General features: G+C 37.4%; 3 protein-coding genes across 3 annotated transcripts; 2 read left to right on the top strand and 1 right to left on the bottom strand.

The window, feature by feature from the left end:
• Positions 1-333: 333 nt before the first annotated feature.
• LOC120256834 lies at positions 334-4007 on the top strand. Its single transcript, XM_039264506.1, has 5 exons — positions 334-1134; positions 1938-2405; positions 2557-2934; positions 3023-3090; positions 3346-4007. The coding sequence occupies exons 1-5, from the start codon at positions 538-540 to the stop codon at positions 3557-3559; spliced, it is 1725 nt and encodes a 574-aa protein (XP_039120440.1). The 5' UTR covers positions 334-537; the 3' UTR covers positions 3560-4007.
• A 485-nt stretch (positions 4008-4492) lies between these two features.
• LOC120256839 (L-ascorbate peroxidase 2, cytosolic-like) lies at positions 4493-5862 on the top strand (the record flags this gene model as incomplete). Its single annotated transcript, XM_039264513.1, has 5 exons — positions 4493-4642; positions 4898-4977; positions 5072-5174; positions 5489-5547; positions 5618-5862. Coding segments are annotated over 5 exons (408 nt in total), but the record flags the coding sequence as incomplete, so codon positions are not given.
• A 630-nt stretch (positions 5863-6492) lies between these two features.
• LOC120256858 (DEAD-box ATP-dependent RNA helicase FANCM) lies at positions 6493-18809 on the bottom strand. Its single transcript, XM_039264533.1, has 22 exons — positions 18743-18809; positions 18329-18656; positions 18080-18223; positions 17879-17961; positions 17661-17775; positions 16887-16978; positions 16615-16669; positions 16426-16547; positions 16231-16344; positions 15398-15591; positions 14431-14561; positions 13131-13191; positions 11888-11958; positions 11663-11712; positions 11430-11595; positions 11127-11254; positions 10732-11052; positions 10567-10624; positions 8499-9695; positions 8240-8288; positions 7908-8048; positions 6493-7435 (listed from the first exon to the last, which is right to left on the bottom strand). The coding sequence occupies exons 1-22, from the start codon at positions 18785-18787 to the stop codon at positions 6841-6843; spliced, it is 4260 nt and encodes a 1419-aa protein (XP_039120467.1). The 5' UTR covers positions 18788-18809; the 3' UTR covers positions 6493-6840.
• Between the last annotated feature and the right edge of the window lie 245 nt (positions 18810-19054).

The following is a 19054-nucleotide window of genomic DNA, read 5'->3' as shown; positions in this document are numbered from 1 at the left end:
CTTCCACTTTCCCAACAAATCCTTTAATTTTAACACAATTTTTTTTTATAAATTATTTAATAAATTTGAAAGCGCAAAAACTCCCTGTCATTAATTTTTTGTTAATATTTTATAAAACTCGACCATACAAGAAAAAGCTGCTCCGCTTAATTAAGAGATTAATTTAATTTAATCTTTATTAATTAATAGCAGTAGTTGGATTTGGATTTATTAGCTTATATAATTTCATTAATCACCTTAATTTGATGAATTTTGGTGGGGCCTACCATCCATATTTAAATTTCCAATAACGCCCATCCTTTGTCTTTCTATTTATATTTGGTCCCCATTCCAACCCTTTCCTCCAAATTCCTCTCCCGCTCTTCCTTTGTCCCTTCCGCTTCCCAAAAAACCCTAATCCCTCTTCTATGTCCCCATTCTCCGCCGTTCCAAAACCCTAACCCTAAGCCCCGTGTTCGAGCTGCAAACTTCACTCTCTCTCTCTCTCTTTGCCCGTTGTTCGTTCCTTCATGACCACCGCCGGAGTTTGGACCTGCCATGCAGAAGCTCTGGCGCAGTTGCACGGGTCCTGGCCCTGTTCTCTCTACCGCTGGTTGGCTTGAAACTAAGGCCTCCAGTGCTCTCTCTCGTTCCTTCATGTGTGCTTCTACTCTGCGTTTGTCTTCCTTCCCTGGTTCCGGCCAATCCCGGCGAACTCCTCTCATCCCTTGCCGTTGCGGTATCGATGTTGGCCGGGCGTTTTCTAGGGCATGGTCTCCACTTTTACGAGAAGTTCAGGTTCCGACTTTAGCCTGGCTCCATGCTAGCCCTGGGAGAGGGTTTCGAGCGGTTGAGGGTTTAAGAAGTAGAGAAAAAGGTGGGGTTTTGGATGGGTTTGACGAGGAAAAGAGGAAGGAAGAAGAAAGTGGTAGCGAGGAGGAGGAGGAAGGGGGCATTGTTGATGCTGACCAGAGTTCAAGGTCACCTCGGCAGCGGACGAGCCCTGTGAGGAGGCAGAGAGGTGGTTCTAATGGTCCTTTGGGTAGGAACCTCGAGCTCTTGACGATTCCAGGGGTTGGGCCACGGAACCTGAGGAAGCTGGTGGATAAGGGTTTTGAAGGCGTTGCTCAGCTTAAGCAACTCTACAAGGATAAGGTATGCTGTAGATATCTAGTTGCTATGGCCCTATTGGTAATTGCAACTCGTTTTGTGCTTATTATCTGTTCCGTTTATCTAGGAATATGTTTGAGTTATTATGCCTGGTTTGGATAGAATGAGGTAGTGATTACATGACCTCTGTTATCCTTCTCTAGATTGTAAATGTTTGAAACCTTGCGGGTTGTTGGATCTTTTTGGGCCCATAAATTGTTGTTTGATTAATGTTATTGTTTTGCTTCCTGAAACATGTAATTTGTAGAACTTGATTTAGAGTAACATAAGTTGCTGAACTTCTTGCTTTGCCCATTACTCTATGAAAAAAATGCAACTCACTTGAGAAACTTATCAGGGAGATGCGTTCAAACTTTTTAACTGAGAATTCTTGCTTTTCTTTTTTGTTTTATTTTTCCTTATTTTTCTTGATAAGTTTAGTGGAATGAATCTATTCTGGTTGTTTTATGATAAATCTCGCTGTAAACAATTGTGCCTGAATTGGGTTCATGTTCCCTTCAATTTTATTTGAACTCTATTTTTCCTTTTTTAATTCTCAACGCTTCTTTATGAACTTTTGCACCACTTGCTGTTTTTCTAGAAAATATGATATGCATCTTGGAGTTGTAGTTGTTTATTTAAGACAAATCTTAGGTACTGTCTTCATATGGTGATTCCGAGCAATACTGGGAAATGGAGTTGTTCAGTTGCGTCTTCCTTCTTTTTCTTTCTGACTTATAACTGGAATAGTGATGCTTGTCTCACAAGTGTTGTTTATCTTTGTGTTTCTTCTCTTACTATGCATGCAGTTTGTTGGCAAGTCTAGCGAAAAGATGGTTGAATATTTACAAAGTTCAGTAGGGATTATCCACAAAAACCATGCAGAGAGTATAACCTCCTTCATCAAGGATAGTGTGGATGAGGAATTAAAACAGGAAGATACTGGCTCTGATCTTAGGTCTGGCTTGAAGAAAAGGCTTACATTCTGTGTTGAGGGTAATATTAGCGTGGGCAAAACAACCTTCCTGCAAAGAATAGCCAATGAAACCCTTGAATTGCGGGATCTTGTTGAAATAGTTCCAGAGCCTATAGCCAAGTGGCAGGATGTTGGTCCTGATCATTTCAATATACTTGATGCCTTCTATGCTGAGCCAGAAAGGTATGCTTATACCTTCCAGAATTATGTGTTTGTAACCAGGGTCATGCAGGAAAGAGAATCTGCCGGTAGCATCAAACCTCTCAGGTTAATGGAAAGAAGTGTTTTCAGTGATAGAATGGTATGTTTATTTTTCTCTTGCATGAATAATCTATCTTGAACAATTTTATCATGATTCATCAAAGTTGCATTTGTTGGGTGACTTTCATTTACCAGTGCATGATATTTGTTTTGATCATGTCAACGTTGGTATTTTGTTCCTTTCATGAAAGGTTTTTGTTCGAGCTGTTCATGAGGCGAAATGGATGAATGAGATGGAAATCAGCATCTATGACTCATGGTTTGACCCTGTTGTGTCAGTCTTACCGGGGCTTATCCCTGATGGCTTCATTTATCTTAGAGCTAGTCCAGACACTTGCCACAAGAGAATGTTATTGCGTAAGAGAACAGAGGAAGGTGGTGTGAGCCTGGATTATCTGAGGGGTCTTCATGAAAAACATGAGAGTTGGCTGTTCCCCTCTACAACTGGAAATCATGGTGTTTTGTCATTCAGCAAATTACCATTGCATGTAGACAGCTCTTTGCATCCTGATATAAGTGACCGTGTGTTTTATTTAGAAGGTGACCATCTGCATTCAAGTATTCAAAAGGTATTTTTCTTGGCTCACTCTTTGCCAACCTGTTGCATAGGTTTTAATCTCATGCTCGCTCTAATGTTTTTCTTTCTAAAATCAACAGGTTCCTGCCTTGGTTCTTGATTGCGAGCCGAACATTGACTTCAGCAAAGATATTGAAGCTAAGAGGGAGTGAGTCCTAAATATTAACTTTGATTCTCAATTTTTTAGTTATTACAGTCATGGTCATTTGTTTACTTATAAAATTCACCTGTTCTAGATTTTATTGTCTACTTTATGACATACATCTGCATAATCAGAATGCCTGTGTGATTGTATGTGTTTGGGCTTCTGCTGGTATTAAATTTCCCCCTTGCAGTCAGGCATATATCATGATATGGTGTTACAACTTCACGCACTAATAATCTTTCCACGTTTTTTGCTCAGATATGCTCGCCAAGTTGCAGAATTTTTCGAGTTTGTGAAAAGAAAGAAAGAGGTGCCATCTTTGGAAGCCAACAACAATGCTAATAAAAACCTTGGCCAACAGATTGTACTTCCTCACGAAGGTGGATTATGGACACCAGATAGCAGTTGCTTCCCTGAGTCAACCGTCAAATCTCTCGATTTCAGAAGAGCGATTTCGTTCCTCTCTGGGTAGCGACCTAATTCACTGAAATAGGTTACCCTTGCATTAACTGACCTGGATGTGTTTCGTTATGTGTTGGTGTGAAAACATTTGTATGTTCAATTCATACTCTGTTTTGGTGGTCGTATTAACGCTAATGTATATGTGGTCATGTACAAGGGAACATATATTTAGGTCTATCATCTCTGTTAGTAATTCTGCAAGAGTCCAATCAGAGGACAGTCATTGTTCTAGAAGTAATCTTCACCTGTTTTCTAGTCTGTATAGATGTGCTAGTGTTCAGTTTAGTGGACCACTCGATCTAATTAGCTGCCTAATTTTTGCATTCACAACTTTTTTCTTCTTCAGATGCAATGTGGGAAGAAGCTGTTGCCTTACGAGTCTATGTTTACCGAGTTATGCAGTCAACAATTGCTAAGATTATTAAAATTTTACATAAGTGGTGTGAGTTTTAATTATAGGTGATAATATGTTTCTGGAATGTGAGTAGTTGTGTGGGTGATTTCAGTACTTGTGTATAGTGTACTCTGTTTTCATTTGTTGTGTTGAAATTTGTGCACATCCATATATTTTTTAGCAGTCGAAATTTGTGACATACATATATTTTTTAGCAGTCAAAATTTGTGCACATCCATATATCTTTTAGTAGTCTAATTGCTCATCTTAGCCAAAAAAAAAAAAAAAACTTCTAAAATTGTGTTCTTAGCGGTTTAGTCATTTATCTTGGCAAAAAAAACTTAGGCCCTGTTTGGCTACCATTAAATTCCATAGGAATGGCCACCATTCCTATGAAATTTAATATTACATAGGAAATCATAGGAATTGGTGTTTGGGTATTCTTTTTACAGTTTAAAATTCCTATGAAATCACATGATTCTATAGGAATTTTACAAAGTGGTGGAACCCAATTTTTTTTTTCCTTTGTTTTTCGTGTGGCCGTTGTGAACGAGTGTGAAGGGCTTTCATTTGGATCGACGAAGCCGCCGCCACAACCTCTCGACCGCCACCATCCCTCCGGTGAAGAACGACCTCGCCAGCGATCACAACCACAGCTCGCCGCCGGCCCCATGGCTCCTCGACCTCATCGCTTACCAGGTGGATCTCATCACCACTCTTCTTCTCTCCCTCATCTCCCCCTTTTTCACCTCCCTGTCCAACCCCCACTCCGTCGGATCCCTCACCCGATCCCTACTCCGCCGGGCCGTCTTTGGCTTCATCGGCGCGTTATACGCCGGCGCAGCCCTCGTTGCCGTCGCCGCTGCGGCGGCGCTGTTGGATTTGGAGATGGATAGTCCTACACAAGTTTATAAAACCTTATCTAATTACGTTTGATGCTTGCAAATGCTTCAGGGAAGGTGCCACAAGGAGCGTTCTGGTTTTGAAGGTCCTTGGACTGCAAACCCGCTTATCTTTGACAACTCCTACTTCACGTAAATCACTTGCATCAGTGTTGCATTACTATTTCTATTGCGATTGTTATATTTCACTCACGTTTAATACTTATGATGCTTGTTTTACTTGCAGTGAGCTCCTGAGCGGAGAGAAAGAAGGCCTTCTTCAGCTTCCTTCTGACAAGGCACTTCTCACTGACCCTGTTTTCCGTCCCTTGGTGGATAAATATGCAGTGGTATGTATATCCTTTAGTATTAAATTCACTACTGGTCTCTTTGTGAATTATACATCTAAGAATCTCATTACTGTACTCACATTGATTTGTCCACTCAAGTCAAGACATTTTTTTTAAGAAATACCATGAAAGTTACTGGTATGTTCTTTCTTTTAAAAAAACATACGAAAATGAACAATCATGCTTGATAAACAAATACATAGTGGTGTATAGGATTAGTCGAAAAAAATTTTCAGATCATTGGCCTCATTGTGTTAATTTATCAAATATAATAGACATGGTTGACATTTTTGTTTTGACTGGTGTGTTCATAGGATGAGGATGCCTTCTTCACAGACTATGCCGAAGCTCACTTGAAGTTATCTGAGCTTGGGTAAGTAACCAGTAATATGTATTGTTACATTGAATCCAAGATCTTTTACCCTTTGTTTTCTTTCTTCCAGATTTGCTAAGGCTTGAGGTAGCACTTATCTTTCCATTTGAAGCGCAGGTGGCATTCTGGAGACCAACATAGTAATGAAAGAAACATCTCTGTAATAAGATATCTATCATTTTTCTTCTTTCACAGTGAGCATATGCTCTGATCTTATTTGTGCTGTTAAAGCTTGTTTCTAGAACATTTCGCCCCATCAATTGATGCCACAAGAGAGCACTGTATTATGAAAGAAATGAATTATTGATGTATATATGTCATCTTCGTTTTATTGATATGATTATTCCTTTACATTGTTCCAGCACCTGTAGTAATCAGGATTTGGTTTGAAGGTGGTTGTGTTGAGTAGGCCATAGTTTCCGCCAATCAAGCTTTGTCTGCAGTAAGTCTTTGTGTCATATTTTGAAGCCATTCCAAGCTGATCCAAATACCTACTGTGTTGAAGCCGAAACAAATGTGAGCAAATTACTAGTTTTTCTATTACTTGACTTTGAAACTATATTGATATATATGGCATTGTCTCACCAAAAGCTGAAAACAAATGAATTTGTTACAAGGTTTCTGCCATTGTTGTAGGCCCCTCCTGCTTCACCAACCCAGGCTTTTGCCGAACTTTAAAAATTCCTGCGCACATCCAAACACTGTTTTCATAGGAATTTTTCCTGTAGTAAATTCCATAGAAATCATTTCTGAATCCTATGGAATAAAATTCCTACAGAAAAAAAACGTTAACTTTTAAAATTGTGTCCTTAGCGGTCTAGTTGCTCGTTTTGGGCCAAAAAAAAAAAACTCATAAAATTGTGTCCCAAATGGGTTGTGTCAAGGAAAGTTTGGATCAACAACCTTCATCTCCAGCAAGGATCCTTAAATAATCAAGTACTACCAATGAATGTATTTTATATTAAATACGACTGATTACAGAGGTTATTTATACATGTAAAATCAATAAATGTAACATTTCCAGATTGGCTTGCTTGCTAAGACACAATGCTGTGAAAACGGTTTATTTTTCCCTTCAAAATAAACCTTGTTAATAATAACTACCACCGCACAAGCACATCCATCTCATGGATAATATACATCATTAAGTCAGCCCCACACCTTGGTGTGTCATATTTGTAGACAGAAGGCTCACTCACTTCACTTTGATAGTGCAAGGACGTTAGTTCTGTACAGCCACCACCGTGTTTGTTCATTGCAGTATAAATTCTTTAATCCATGTATCACCATCCTTCATATCCCCAAGTCAAATGTTGGTGGGGTAGATATAATCCTTGTATTTTCTGCATTCACCAGTTGATTGCCCATTGCCATTTGCGTCTGCGATACTGATACCTCAGCTTTGTATCGCAAGAGTTTAGTGGCTTGCTCCTCGATTGCATCTAGATCTACACTCTTATAAAAATCATCATCACATGATTCATTACCATTGCCGGTATTCCCAGCTTGATAATGATTTGAACTCTCAGTTATGAGCTCTGGATGGGATGTAGCATGTTGCAGGTGTGCTGCAGGGGAAGATATTGCATGCTGAAAAGTCAGCTTTCTTTTCCGGCTTCCCACTTTATCTGAAGTTTCTCTCAAGCTGTTGCCAGCTTCAATATGGGGAGATATCTGCAGAACCATCTTTGAGTCTGATGGGCATGTCACTGAATTTAGAACTGTTGACTGGTTGGCAGATCGTAAACCATCCTGTGGAGTTTCAAGAACATTTGCCATTGTTTTGACTGAAGAGCTCCCACTTTCTATTGTTCTTGGAGAAACAGATCCATGTGGAGGTACCAAACTTGTGGTTACTCCAAAAGGAGACTGAGTGAGCAAAGAGCGCCTGCATAAGATTATGAAAATCATAAAAAGACATGTTAATTAACAATTGCATGGCACATATAGTAAGAAAGAGCAACATGATCTCAGATATTGTAAAATATCAGGACGAGCATATAGCTAATGAAATTCCCAATCTATTCATACTTCATAACTTTTTTTCATCAGTTAATAGAAAGAGAATAAGAAATCCAAAATGAGTACATGACGCAATGGACAAAGTGCATAACCTTCAAATTAATTTAGAACATGATAGAGAAAATGAACTGATGTGCTTTCAAGATGCACAACCTAGTCCAAAATTTATATAATTTTCTTCTTATCTCTGACAAAAATTTTAAGTATATCCTGATGTAAAATCTCTTACTAAAAGGTGACACTACTAGAAATTGACACACAACAAAATTTACCTGTGATTTTGACTTTCCATATGAATGTTTTTATAAAGATTTAAAAATAGGTAACTCAGACAACACCTGTAAAATGCCAACATGTCTCCGCTATGTTCTGCTTGAGTTGGTGTAGGATTGGTTTTATCATCTATAAAACTATCTTCATACTCATCATCCTTGTCACCATCTTCCTCATCTTCTGAAACCTCTGCATCTTGTGACACCCTGAAAAGGATCAGACAATAGCAAATCATTTAAAATCAGCTCATAAACAACAGTATAAAACTATGATTATCAAATATGCCGTCTCCAGAAATAGCAAAAAAATTTGTCCAGTGCAGATAGCCCAGAAGTCTTGGGCAATCATTTGATTTGGACTAATTTAGCAATGCAAGGGAAAGTTGTGGGAATCATACTCAGCTTCCTCGTCAATAAGGTAATTGGCATGATTTTTATTCTTTTTCCCTGCAAAAAAAGAAATGACAGTCATAATTCAATGAAATCAACTGATAACACCACATTGCAAAAAAAAACAAGCTGGCTATAAATTTGGTCATGAATACAATGCAAGGAAAGCTATATGAAAATTTACATGTAAGGTGAGTGAAGCAAGAAGTCTAAGAGAGCAGATGTAATATTATGACAAATTAATCTTTTATGAGTGAGCAACCACACCTTTTCTACAGTCTATTCGATCAAATTTGACATCCATGAAATGTCTATGGTTTCTTGGAGCAGTACTCGTAGAAGTTTCATTTAAAATGTTGCAAGGCGGTCTTCTGAATACCTCTCCATGTTTGCGCAACCTTTTATACTTGGGTGCTTGCAGCAATGATTTTGAGACACCTCCAGAATTTAATTGCCACTCTTCACTAGAGCTATTGTTCATATGATTAGCTAGGGGAGTGTGAATTTCCACATCAAAAGGAGAGGCGGCCTCCTCCCCTTCCAATTCAATTTCAACAATAGTCTGCATCTTTACATCTGAATTTTGAATTTCTTTACGTAATAAACAGGAAGAATCAACAGTATCACGCGAAAGCTGGCATGGTGTTGGGGATTTGTATATGGCTTGATCATCCAATAATGCTGCAGAAATAGATGCAATACCAGACAAAACTTCCTTATGCATACCTGAAAGAGGGTATTTGGAGGGTGATCCATATCCACCATCCCCGTGTTTGTTGCAAATAACATCATCCACCTTATGAGATTGAATCTTTTCAACAATTGGAGATTCTGGAACAATCCCTTCCTCAATATAGTGAGACAACCTGGGGCTCAAATCTGTACAGGTATCCCTTGACTCTGCTGCTGGTGGAGTTGGCATATCATTTTCAGGATCACAAGGCATCCCAGAAACATCTGTTTCTGAATCAGCTAATCCCCATTGAGGTAAGGTAGTCTGAGCAACACCATTCCCCTGATCTTTCGGAAAAGAAAACTGAGATGCTAATGTTGCCTTGTTGACTACTGACCTCTGCTCTGTGGAAACTTCTATTGCCACAGCGTCTCTGGCATGCAGACTTGGTTCAAATTTGACAGTTAACGTAGCAAAAGCACCAGCATCTTTCTCTACCATATTTATGAAATCTTTATTACCCACTGTTGTAATAACATTTGAAACCAAAGATCCTTTAGGTGGAAGGACAGGAACAGATAGGACGGAAACAATTCCTGAAGTACTAACAGCTAAAAATTGTTCCCCAGAAAGGAAACAATGACCCGAGTTTTTTTTTATAGGGGAATCTGGTAAATGAATCTCCTTTTCTGTTGGTGATGCACCATCACAAGATTTCCCAACATCAGGATTTTTAGCGTCTGCGAATGTAGTTAGGCTATCACTGACAGCACAATGAACATCGGCAAGTTCTGCAGACGAAGAAAGCAGTTACAGAAATGATTCAGGCAATTTGTTTTGCATAATATTCTACAGGCAACATATCCATAAAGAAGGTAGCTAAAGAAACAGAAAATTACATCAATTAAGAAAGTAATATAATGGAATAAATGGATATAATTGAGAAGTTATTAAAGAACTACATATCCATGCTAATATTTAATCACAACTGTGGCACCTTAGGAACCCACAAAAGAAACAAATAATCATTTGGTCGACATTATGGTTCATCAAATTAAAATCTAATGCCAAAAGTGTACATTGCAAACACAGATTGTAACAATCTCATGTTCTAAGCATATAAATACAAAATACACTGTATAATTGTATAAGCAAATTTGGGCCTTCCTAACAAAAACCCACGCACACAGGTGTTAACAATAAGTTGAAAGAACTACTCTCATTTTGAAGTCAAGACAAGATACCCGTTAAAGATATTTGTCACCAATCCTATTCAATGGCTCTTAAAATAGGTAAGTGGCTTCCTTGAGAAACAATTCACCAAAAACACTGATAAGTACCAGAGTGATTTCATGGTGTTTGTGACGGTAACAATATTGATGTCACCAAGATTTTTAATTATTGAAGTCTAAGGGGGGAAAAGCACTCAAGTTCATGACTACATAATATCCTAATGGAACTCTACATTCAAAGTCAGTAGCATGGCCTGACATGAAAAAACATCTGCAAGTAAAGAAAGTTCAAATAAGGTACAGGACCAGAAGAACAAAAGCCCACATAATGAAAAGAATGGTTGTCCCACTGGTAAGCCACTGCAGTAAAAGGAATGCTATGTATTTTAAAATTGTTCTCCAGAAATGATGTTTGATCAATAACAAATACCTTCTCTTTCATCATGCTCAAAGGTGTCATCTTCAGGGGAATAAAATGAGATCTCTGCCTACAACAATGAAAATCAAGGAACCAAAGCAATTTGATTATAAAACTTGAAATTTTATATGAAATTTTATGAAAGCAGAAAAATCATCAGAACATAACAAAGCAGACCTGTTTGGCTTTAGAAACAGATGGCCCTTGAAGTCGTTGCATAGCATCAATCAACATTGCAGTGGTTTTGAATGCATGTGGAACTTTATATACCCCAGAAGGAAAAGCCTGAAAATGAGGAAAAGAAATGAGAGATGGCCTCCATGTTTCCTCTTTGGATGGGTGGAAATATCGATCAAGTAAAGCACTCTCTCCATCTGATATCTTCTTAACAATTGGAGGCTGACATGAAGAGCCATCTTTCAACTTTCGTCCACGTGGAATAAACTGCTCTATAGCAAGCTCAACAAACTGAACTTGTGGTTTACATATATGAGGAATCTACAATAGAACAGTCAGATCTGGTCACACACCAAGTCAAAAACAAAATATTATATTCTTTATATATATCTCACCATTCTGGGACTTGAATGGAAATTGAAACTCTTGATTCCACCATTATGCATGTGCTTCCGTACCGTCTTGCTGCTTGCTTGTTTTTTCAAGTAACCTTTCAGCTCAGATCCTTCACAGGCTAGAACAAGTAATACCAGTTAAGGGAAAACTTGAGCAGAAAATGTAGATTGAAAATGTTCTACGGTTACAACAAGAAGAGAGCACATATATATTATATACACACACAAACACGTATATGAATTTCACTTCAATGAAACTATTATATCCTATAGCTGAAGTAAAATGCCACAACAAATGGATATCAACTCGTCCGTCATGATTCCTTCCAGTTCTTCCCATGCGCTGGATCATTCTCAAAGGCGAAATATTGGCATCGAAGCAGATTACAAGGTCAACTTCCATTATGTCCAGGCCCTCTTCACCTATTGATGTTGCAACAATGACATTGTACCCACCAGTACGGAACTTCTGTACAAGAGAAGAGCATAAGCGAAGGATGTAAGCCATAATCAAGAATCTCCACGTGTTCACTTACCTGTAATACAGCTTGTTGAACCTTTTGTGTCTGCCCTTTCAAAGTTTTTCCTGTCAACAATTAAAAAATTAGTGGAATAACAAAAAAAACAGACAAGGCAGCAAAACCTGAAGCAACCTGTTAGCCAAGCAGTTAAAATTACCAAAATATGATGTCAATTCACCAGAACATATGGGTGCCTTGCTAAAAGGGAGGCAAAGCACCTCTTAAGAGAACTGAAAATACCTGAGCTTTGGCCAATAAATTCAGTGGCTTTGACTAAATCCCCTATCTTGGATAATGAATCCATTATATCTCTGAAAGTAAATAATGTTTGTCACATCAGTATATTTCTTATCAAGATGTTACAAAATAAAATAAAACAGAACAAACAAAAAAAGATAGAATATAAGATATAATTAATATATACATTAATACATATACATACATACATATGTATATATATATATGAATTGACATATGAACTCGCAGTCAGACAAATATGGCAAAAAAGTCAGGTATTAGTTCAGATAGAAGGCAGATGAATTTATGAATGCCAAGAACATCACGGACTAAACCATGCTTTACAGCCAGGCAAACCAAACATAGAAGCAAAAACATGCATGAAAATAACCCCACATGACCAAACACATGAACCCACAACTGTTACATATATCCAGAGTATGCATAATACACATTTATAACATTCAGTCACTGTTCTGCTGAAGGACTATATCATACAATAGTCAGAGAACTTTTGAGTTTATCACTAGTTTGTCTCATGCTTTATGATTATTAATATCTTAGATAAAAGTTTATATGTAAAATTTGCTTTTGGATGTGCATAGGCACACACAAAATTCCGCATATCTACCAAGGTATATATCAGAAAATAGTCAGAGAAAACTATTAATTTTTACTACACATATGGTTACTGGCAGTGAAACAAGTAGGGAATGCACCAAGGGAGGGAGGCGAGAGTATCTCATACTTGTTTATATTGGAGAAAAAAATTTAGATGTAAAATTTGCTAGAGTGTGCACTCATGATCTGAAATTAATACCATGAAGAAGTCCAACCATTAAAGTATCATATCTATTCATTGCGCATAGGATAGGATAGACAAAGTGAAAAATTTTCAAGCAAAATCTTACTTTAAAGCCTATCATCTATCAACACATAGATTGCTTCCAGGATGCTTTGCATTTAACCTTTTTGACATGAGATGAGATTAGCTTCTACTAGTAAGACAAGCATGGTTTATTAGTCTGTCCTCGTAAAACTGAGAAAACACTATTTGCTCTATTCAGAATCACACTGCAGCACATCATCACTACATCTTGAGGAATTAGCTTGTTTAAAAACTAAAATATCATCAAAACAACAATGCTTTCCAGTGTTTATTTCTCAAAAAGCTGTAGAAAATGAAATAAGTGGTTGAAGTAGAAAATGAAGCCCCATCAAATTAGTATGTGTTATCTATCCTTACTTGACGCTTCCCCTGAAATTTGAGAAGATGATAACTCTAGATTCCCTGGGATCTTTTGTCTCTGCATAAAAATGAATGAAAACTTCATAAGAATGAAGTCAGATGAGAAGACAACAGAAAACAGGAAAAATGTCGATCATGTGTATTTGTCTTGTCATTAAAAGTGACAATGAGGATATAGCCAAATACAGCAGGCCTAGTAAGAAGGCATTGAAGCACAGAAAACATGTTAATAGCAAATAAGGAATGCACACAGAGATACTTCCCAAGGAATTTTGCTGAACTTCTCTATCAGCTAGTACAAGGATGTAAAGGAGAATTTCTCCACAAAAATTAAGAATCTAGATAACGGATAATAACAATTTGAGAAAGAGCGTCCTGACAACTCTTCTATAATTTGGTTGGCATGGATAATACCATGTTCATATTAACATTGGAGCCCAACATGTACATAAACAAAGGCATATTTTGTAACCATTAGACCCTTGTCTCAGAGAAATAGAGACACGAGTAAATCAGTTGGAATCAGTGTGGCGGTAATTATCAAGGGGAATGAATCCAGAGAAAGCAATAAGAGTTTTAAAAGGTTTCACCATGACCCACTTAAGCCAAAAACTGCAACTAGGGCAAAGAGGCAACCAGATTATAGTCAACAGAAATAAGCAAAGAATATGATGGTAGCTCAAGAAAGGGATCTGATCATACCTCCTCTTTCAAAGGCAACCACATTAGGAATAAACTCAGATAGCATTCACAACCCCACTAATCAGTTAATAGGAGGCCCATATTATGCTCAAGCAAGGAGAAAGACAACACATGATAATGATGACAAAATAATATCATCATCCAAATGAAGTTCATAATCTACCAGTTCCAGAAAAGTGAGAAAACAAAAAGGTCTCAAGTTGATGTACTATATATATGAAAAGCCAAATGGAACAAATAGGCAAGATTATATCTAATTAAAGTACTCCCAGAGTTTTCATGAAAATTGAAGAGTTTTGTATGACAGGCTTACATTAGAGTTCTGAAACAAGTTATCTTCACATGAGATTGTAGATACAAAATTTTACAGTTGCTCTTGCAATCTTAAGCACTCATTCAGTGTCTGGCATATCCTAGTTAAAGCCTGTTTTAAACTAAACTTAAAAATCTTGAACAGCTTTCTGTGGGTTTTTTTTATCTCACAAAGGAATAAATAAGCCAATAATATAGCAGATCTTGAATGCTGACATATTCAGAAAGGATTTGATATTGTAAATGAGTAGAGAATAAGAAGAAAGATTTCAAAAACACATACTAAAATGATCAAGAAGAATTTCGGTCATTTTCACTAATTTCGGATTTGGAGCACCATGAGATAAGCTCTGCTGCATTAGCAGTTTTGACTTCCATATTGTTTCATTTCTAGACATAAGCCTTGCAAATGATCTGCAACAGAAAAGGGATTGATTTTAAAGTCAACTAACTGTACAAAGTTGCAAGCACAAATTAGGGTAGAAGAGACTAATGCGCAAAAATGTCACTCAAGTGCAGTAAACTTCTGATCACTAATGATACAATTAAATTATGAAAAATAATCCCCATTAATGCATGATATTAAGATATGTCTATTGGGGCAGGAAACAGCATAATAGTAACTCACAAAGCCATGCACTGCAGTAACTCAACAAGTAACCATATTCATTACTATGGACAATGGCCCATTCATCTGAAGTCATGTCTCCGAAGCCTAGATCATCTCTTGAAAATTCGAGAAACCACTTTCAAGCTAGATAACTTAATTTTCAGTATGTGGTCCATCCATCATCAAAGCATGCAAAAAATGCAAAAAAGAGGACGTTCTTTAATACTATTTAACACAAATATCAAATATTAATTATAGTCAAATTGTCATTTACAAGTAATCATACCTTAAATAAAGAAGGATAAGACATATATTACGCACATGCTATGATAAATATATCAACCAAAAAAGTGCTGAAAAAGTATAACAAAAATGCATGCTAAATAAACACCTAGCAAACAGAAAATAATGTGGGATCCTTATGCATCATCTAAGATTGTAGACAGCATAATATAGTCTGGCTAAAAGACAATTCTAAACATCACACCTAAAATAGCCACATACATAGTTGTAATGTGTGGATGAATTTCAGATATCAGAATGATGACAACAAGGGTACTCTATGGATAAATTAGACAATAAATAAACATATACAATGTAACAAACAGCAAAACCAATTGTTAAGAGCATGTCCGCATACCCTTGATGCAATTTCTCTTCAAGCATGTCATATGCTGGCCTTATACCATGGGTTGATAGTAATTTTTGAAGGTGGTAAAGCGTGATGAGAACCGTAAAACATCCTTCTATTTCTCCAAATTTTGCTTGAGGAAGATTTGGTGGTGGAACTTGACGGAATTTATCCCTTGAATTAAGTAGCTCACAAGGGCTCAACTAACCATTATGAAAAATCAGTTACTTAATTGCAATCAAACAAAGGATTAGTCCAGCAGTGAAAAGATCATCTTATAACTAAAAAAAGATAACAACAACAACAACAACAATGAGTAATGCATATTGAAATTTAAATAATAGAAAGCTATATACAAGGGTAATTTTTGTCTATTCTACACCACACCATTCCTATCAAGAATATATATATATATATATATATATATTGAAAAACATGTAATTTCCATTTTTCCCCTTAAATATTCATAACAAAATGAGAGACCAGCATAAGTCTTGCACTGACATGGGATCTGAAATACATAGATATAACAACTTCATCATGAGTACTGAATAGCTATTTCCTTATCTGACCGAGTTACATACAAGGAACATTGCTGACACCGAGATTCATTCCCTTTCCTCAATATATTTATACAAGCCACAAAATAAATCAAAATGTTACTTGGTTTTCATGGTCAAAATCAATCTGCCCTAAAAACCCGCAGGCATAATCTTACTGTAACTAGCAACACTCAACATTTGGTGGACTCCAGTATCAGTAAGGCATGGGCACTAAACTAAAAAAAAAAATATCAGGCCAGGAATTTAATGTGCAATGAACAGTCAAGCATCCAAACATACCGTGGTGAAATCCCTGTTGTAAAGCACTCCTATAGCACAAAGTCGAGCAAAAAAGGGTTGTATGGCATCCAACAATAGGTTGTTGATATCAACAACATCCTTGGCCAGTGCAACCTAACTTTGTTGTAAGTAGGATTAGCACAATTCTGTGAAGAATTTTACATCGCACATGTGAAAGAAAATTCTTTATCATACCTGCACTACTTCAAGTTTTCTGTCATGCACGTATGGGCTGACATCAGGGTCACTTTCATTCCGGTATTCCAAAGTTGAAATGCATAAGTTATCAATGACATTCTGAATTGTCTGCTGTTTAGCTGGTCGAAGTTTTCATAGTTAATATAGACACCAAGAAGTTATTTAGATTAAGTAAGAACAGCTTACATCCTGGTGTTGCTGTTAAAGCTAAAATTCTCAGCTGCACAGGCACAGCCATCAACTGCATATAAAAAATGTTTATATTAGATACTCTAAAAAGGCCATGAGAATCGCCAACAAGTGAACGTAGTGAAGGAACGTACATAAACACAAGCTCGTATTATATTAAAATCATATTAAACAAGTATCACCAATAAAAAGAAAAGAAAAGCACCAGGCCATTGGTTATGAAAATGTTACTAGCAATAACTCATGATAGATGGAATAATTACACATACCTCACGAACTGCCACACAGTAAGAGTAATTTCCCATAGCTCGATGAGCTTCATCAATAACCAAACAAACAAGTTGCTTGACCAAACAAATTCCTGAGCATTGCCACCACGTGATTTGAGTATTAGGATACAGGCATAGGTGGAAAATTATATGCAACTTGCGTTGACTACCATCTTATAGTAATAACCAACTAAATGTAACAAATGAATACTAATAGAAGCAACAATTGGCTAAAAAAACACACAATAATTTTTAACAGAATCAAGATTAGTGGCTTAAGCAGGATATAGGAAACTTCAAAAATGAATTCACCTAAATCACGCATTCGTAAGCATGAGAAAATGCTCATTCTGTAGGTACATATTGGAGGGATAAGTTCATATGATGATTTAGTAACATGAACACAGGATGATGAATGTTTTAATCCACACCAAAAATGGCAGATGAAAATAATAGTTCTATCGCGTGTTGTATGGATCAAATAAAGCTATAAATTTATACAGATAAAAACAACAAAAAACGGGCATGGAAGAAAGAGTTTTAGCAGTAATGGTATGCCCAAAACCAAATCCGGGGAAAGCTAAAAAGAAGTTCAGGAAGAAATAAAAGTTATAAACAATCTTGATCAATTCATTTTTTCAATCTGGCTAGGTAAATAAATATTTGAAAAAAAATTGATGTAATAATTACGAGTTTCAACACATCTCAGGCTCTTCAACATGGGGAACAAAGATAAAGAGTGCACAATGTAAAACAGAGATATAAGACTGTCACCAGATTGAATGTCCTTTTCAAGCACTTGAGGAGTGACAAAGAAAACTCTTTTAACCTTCCAAAAACCAGATCGCTTCATTGGGCTCATTTGACCTGTCATATCAATTGTCCATTCCTGCAATCAGTTCGACCTGATTCTTTTCACAACATATCTGAAAAACTAAATAATTCCAAGCAATCTACATATAATGTACTTTTCAAGTATAGATGTTATCTACCTGAGGTATTCCAACAATATTATGACATGCCTCAATCTGCTGCGTGACAAGAGGCCGTGAAGGGGCAGTAAATACAATTTTACCTGGCAAGTTATATAGCAGACACAAAGAAAGCCATTAATTGCACGTCTTCAGAAAGTACACATGCACAATAAGAACTAGATTTATCAACAAGAACAGCCAAGCAATATCAAGAGTCACCTTCTGGAAACCATCTGAAATAGTTAAACATCACAACAGCAGCAATAAGAGTTTTTCCAAGCCCTGTCGGCAATGCTACCAGCGTATTTGAAAACAAAGCACTCTTTGTAATAGAAAACTGATAATCACGAAGAGGTACATTGACTGCAAGAAGCCAAGAAACCAAGAAAAGGAAAAAAAGAATACAACTTTCAACAGAAAGAACTATAATAACCAAAAAATCGCAATTCTTGTAAAGCTAATTCTCACTAGGATAAATCCAGGTTTTGGCGGCATCAACATCGATGCTGTTCTGAGGATCTCCATCGCCAATCCCGGTTTCCACGGACGAATTCCCTCGGTCCGGAGATCTATGACCATGCGCTCTATCATGCCTCCGTTTCAGATAAGAATCCACAAACCTATCAAGAGTCGATTGCCGAGCCTTGCCGTTGGGTTTGGCCGGCATTGGCCGAGCTCCGGCCCCCACACCTGCAGGGCTAGGCCGGAAGTCAGCATCCTGGACGGAGGTCGATGACGCCGCGACAGCCTCACAAGCGGAATCAATCTCCCGCACCGCCGCCTCCCAGTCGAATCCCTGCAAAACAAGAAGCATGATCGAAAACCTAGGGCTTGGTTCCTGCACCAATGGGCGAGGGGAAAGAGGAAGAGGAATTAGCTCACATCGTTGTCGAAGTCGCCGTCGATCGCCGTCGATGGCATCGCCATTGCCGGCAAGAGTCTCCTTCGAGATCTCTCGAAGCAAACGAAATCCAAAACCCTCAATATTTTGGCGGGCAAATCATTTGTGACGGTGGCTGGTACTTGGGCCTGGGCCAGTATACTTTTCAAAGGTCCATTGAATGGTGGGCTGGACTGCCATAAGTGGGCCTGATTTGGGCCTTCTGGATCTAGCCTTATTTACATTAAAAAATAAAAATTAAAAAAAAATATATTGGTTTAGTTATTGTTCCTTCTTGGCTAAAGGAAAATATA

Source organism: Dioscorea cayenensis, unplaced genomic scaffold (genome assembly GCF_009730915.1).
Source record: "Dioscorea cayenensis subsp. rotundata cultivar TDr96_F1 unplaced genomic scaffold, TDr96_F1_v2_PseudoChromosome.rev07_lg8_w22 25.fasta BLBR01001667.1, whole genome shotgun sequence".
NCBI lineage: Eukaryota > Viridiplantae > Streptophyta > Magnoliopsida > Dioscoreales > Dioscoreaceae > Dioscorea > Dioscorea cayenensis.
Note: the sequence above shows the minus strand (reverse complement) of the source record. Positions and strands in the feature narration are given on the sequence as shown.

Excerpts from the sequence above, each read along its gene's own strand:
- LOC120256834 (XM_039264506.1), top strand. The coding sequence starts at position 538 with ATGCAGAAGCTCTGGCGCAGTTGCACGGGTCCTGGCCCTGTTCTCTCT. Across the intron at positions 2,406-2,556 it reads GTGTTTTCAGTGATAGAATG|GTTTTTGTTCGAGCTGTTCA; the intron begins GTATGTTTATTT and ends CTTTCATGAAAG. Across the intron at positions 3,091-3,345 it reads GATATTGAAGCTAAGAGGGA|ATATGCTCGCCAAGTTGCAG; the intron begins GTGAGTCCTAAA and ends TTTTTTGCTCAG.
- LOC120256858 (XM_039264533.1), bottom strand. The coding sequence starts at position 18,787 with ATGGCGATGCCATCGACGGCGATCGACGGCGACTTCGACAACGAT. Across the intron at positions 13,192-14,430 it reads AATTCTTCTTGATCATTTTA|AGACAAAAGATCCCAGGGAA; the intron begins GTATGTGTTTTT and ends ATTTTTATGCAG. Across the intron at positions 11,713-11,887 it reads ATTTATTGGCCAAAGCTCAG|GAAAAACTTTGAAAGGGCAG; the intron begins GTATTTTCAGTT and ends AATTGTTGACAG.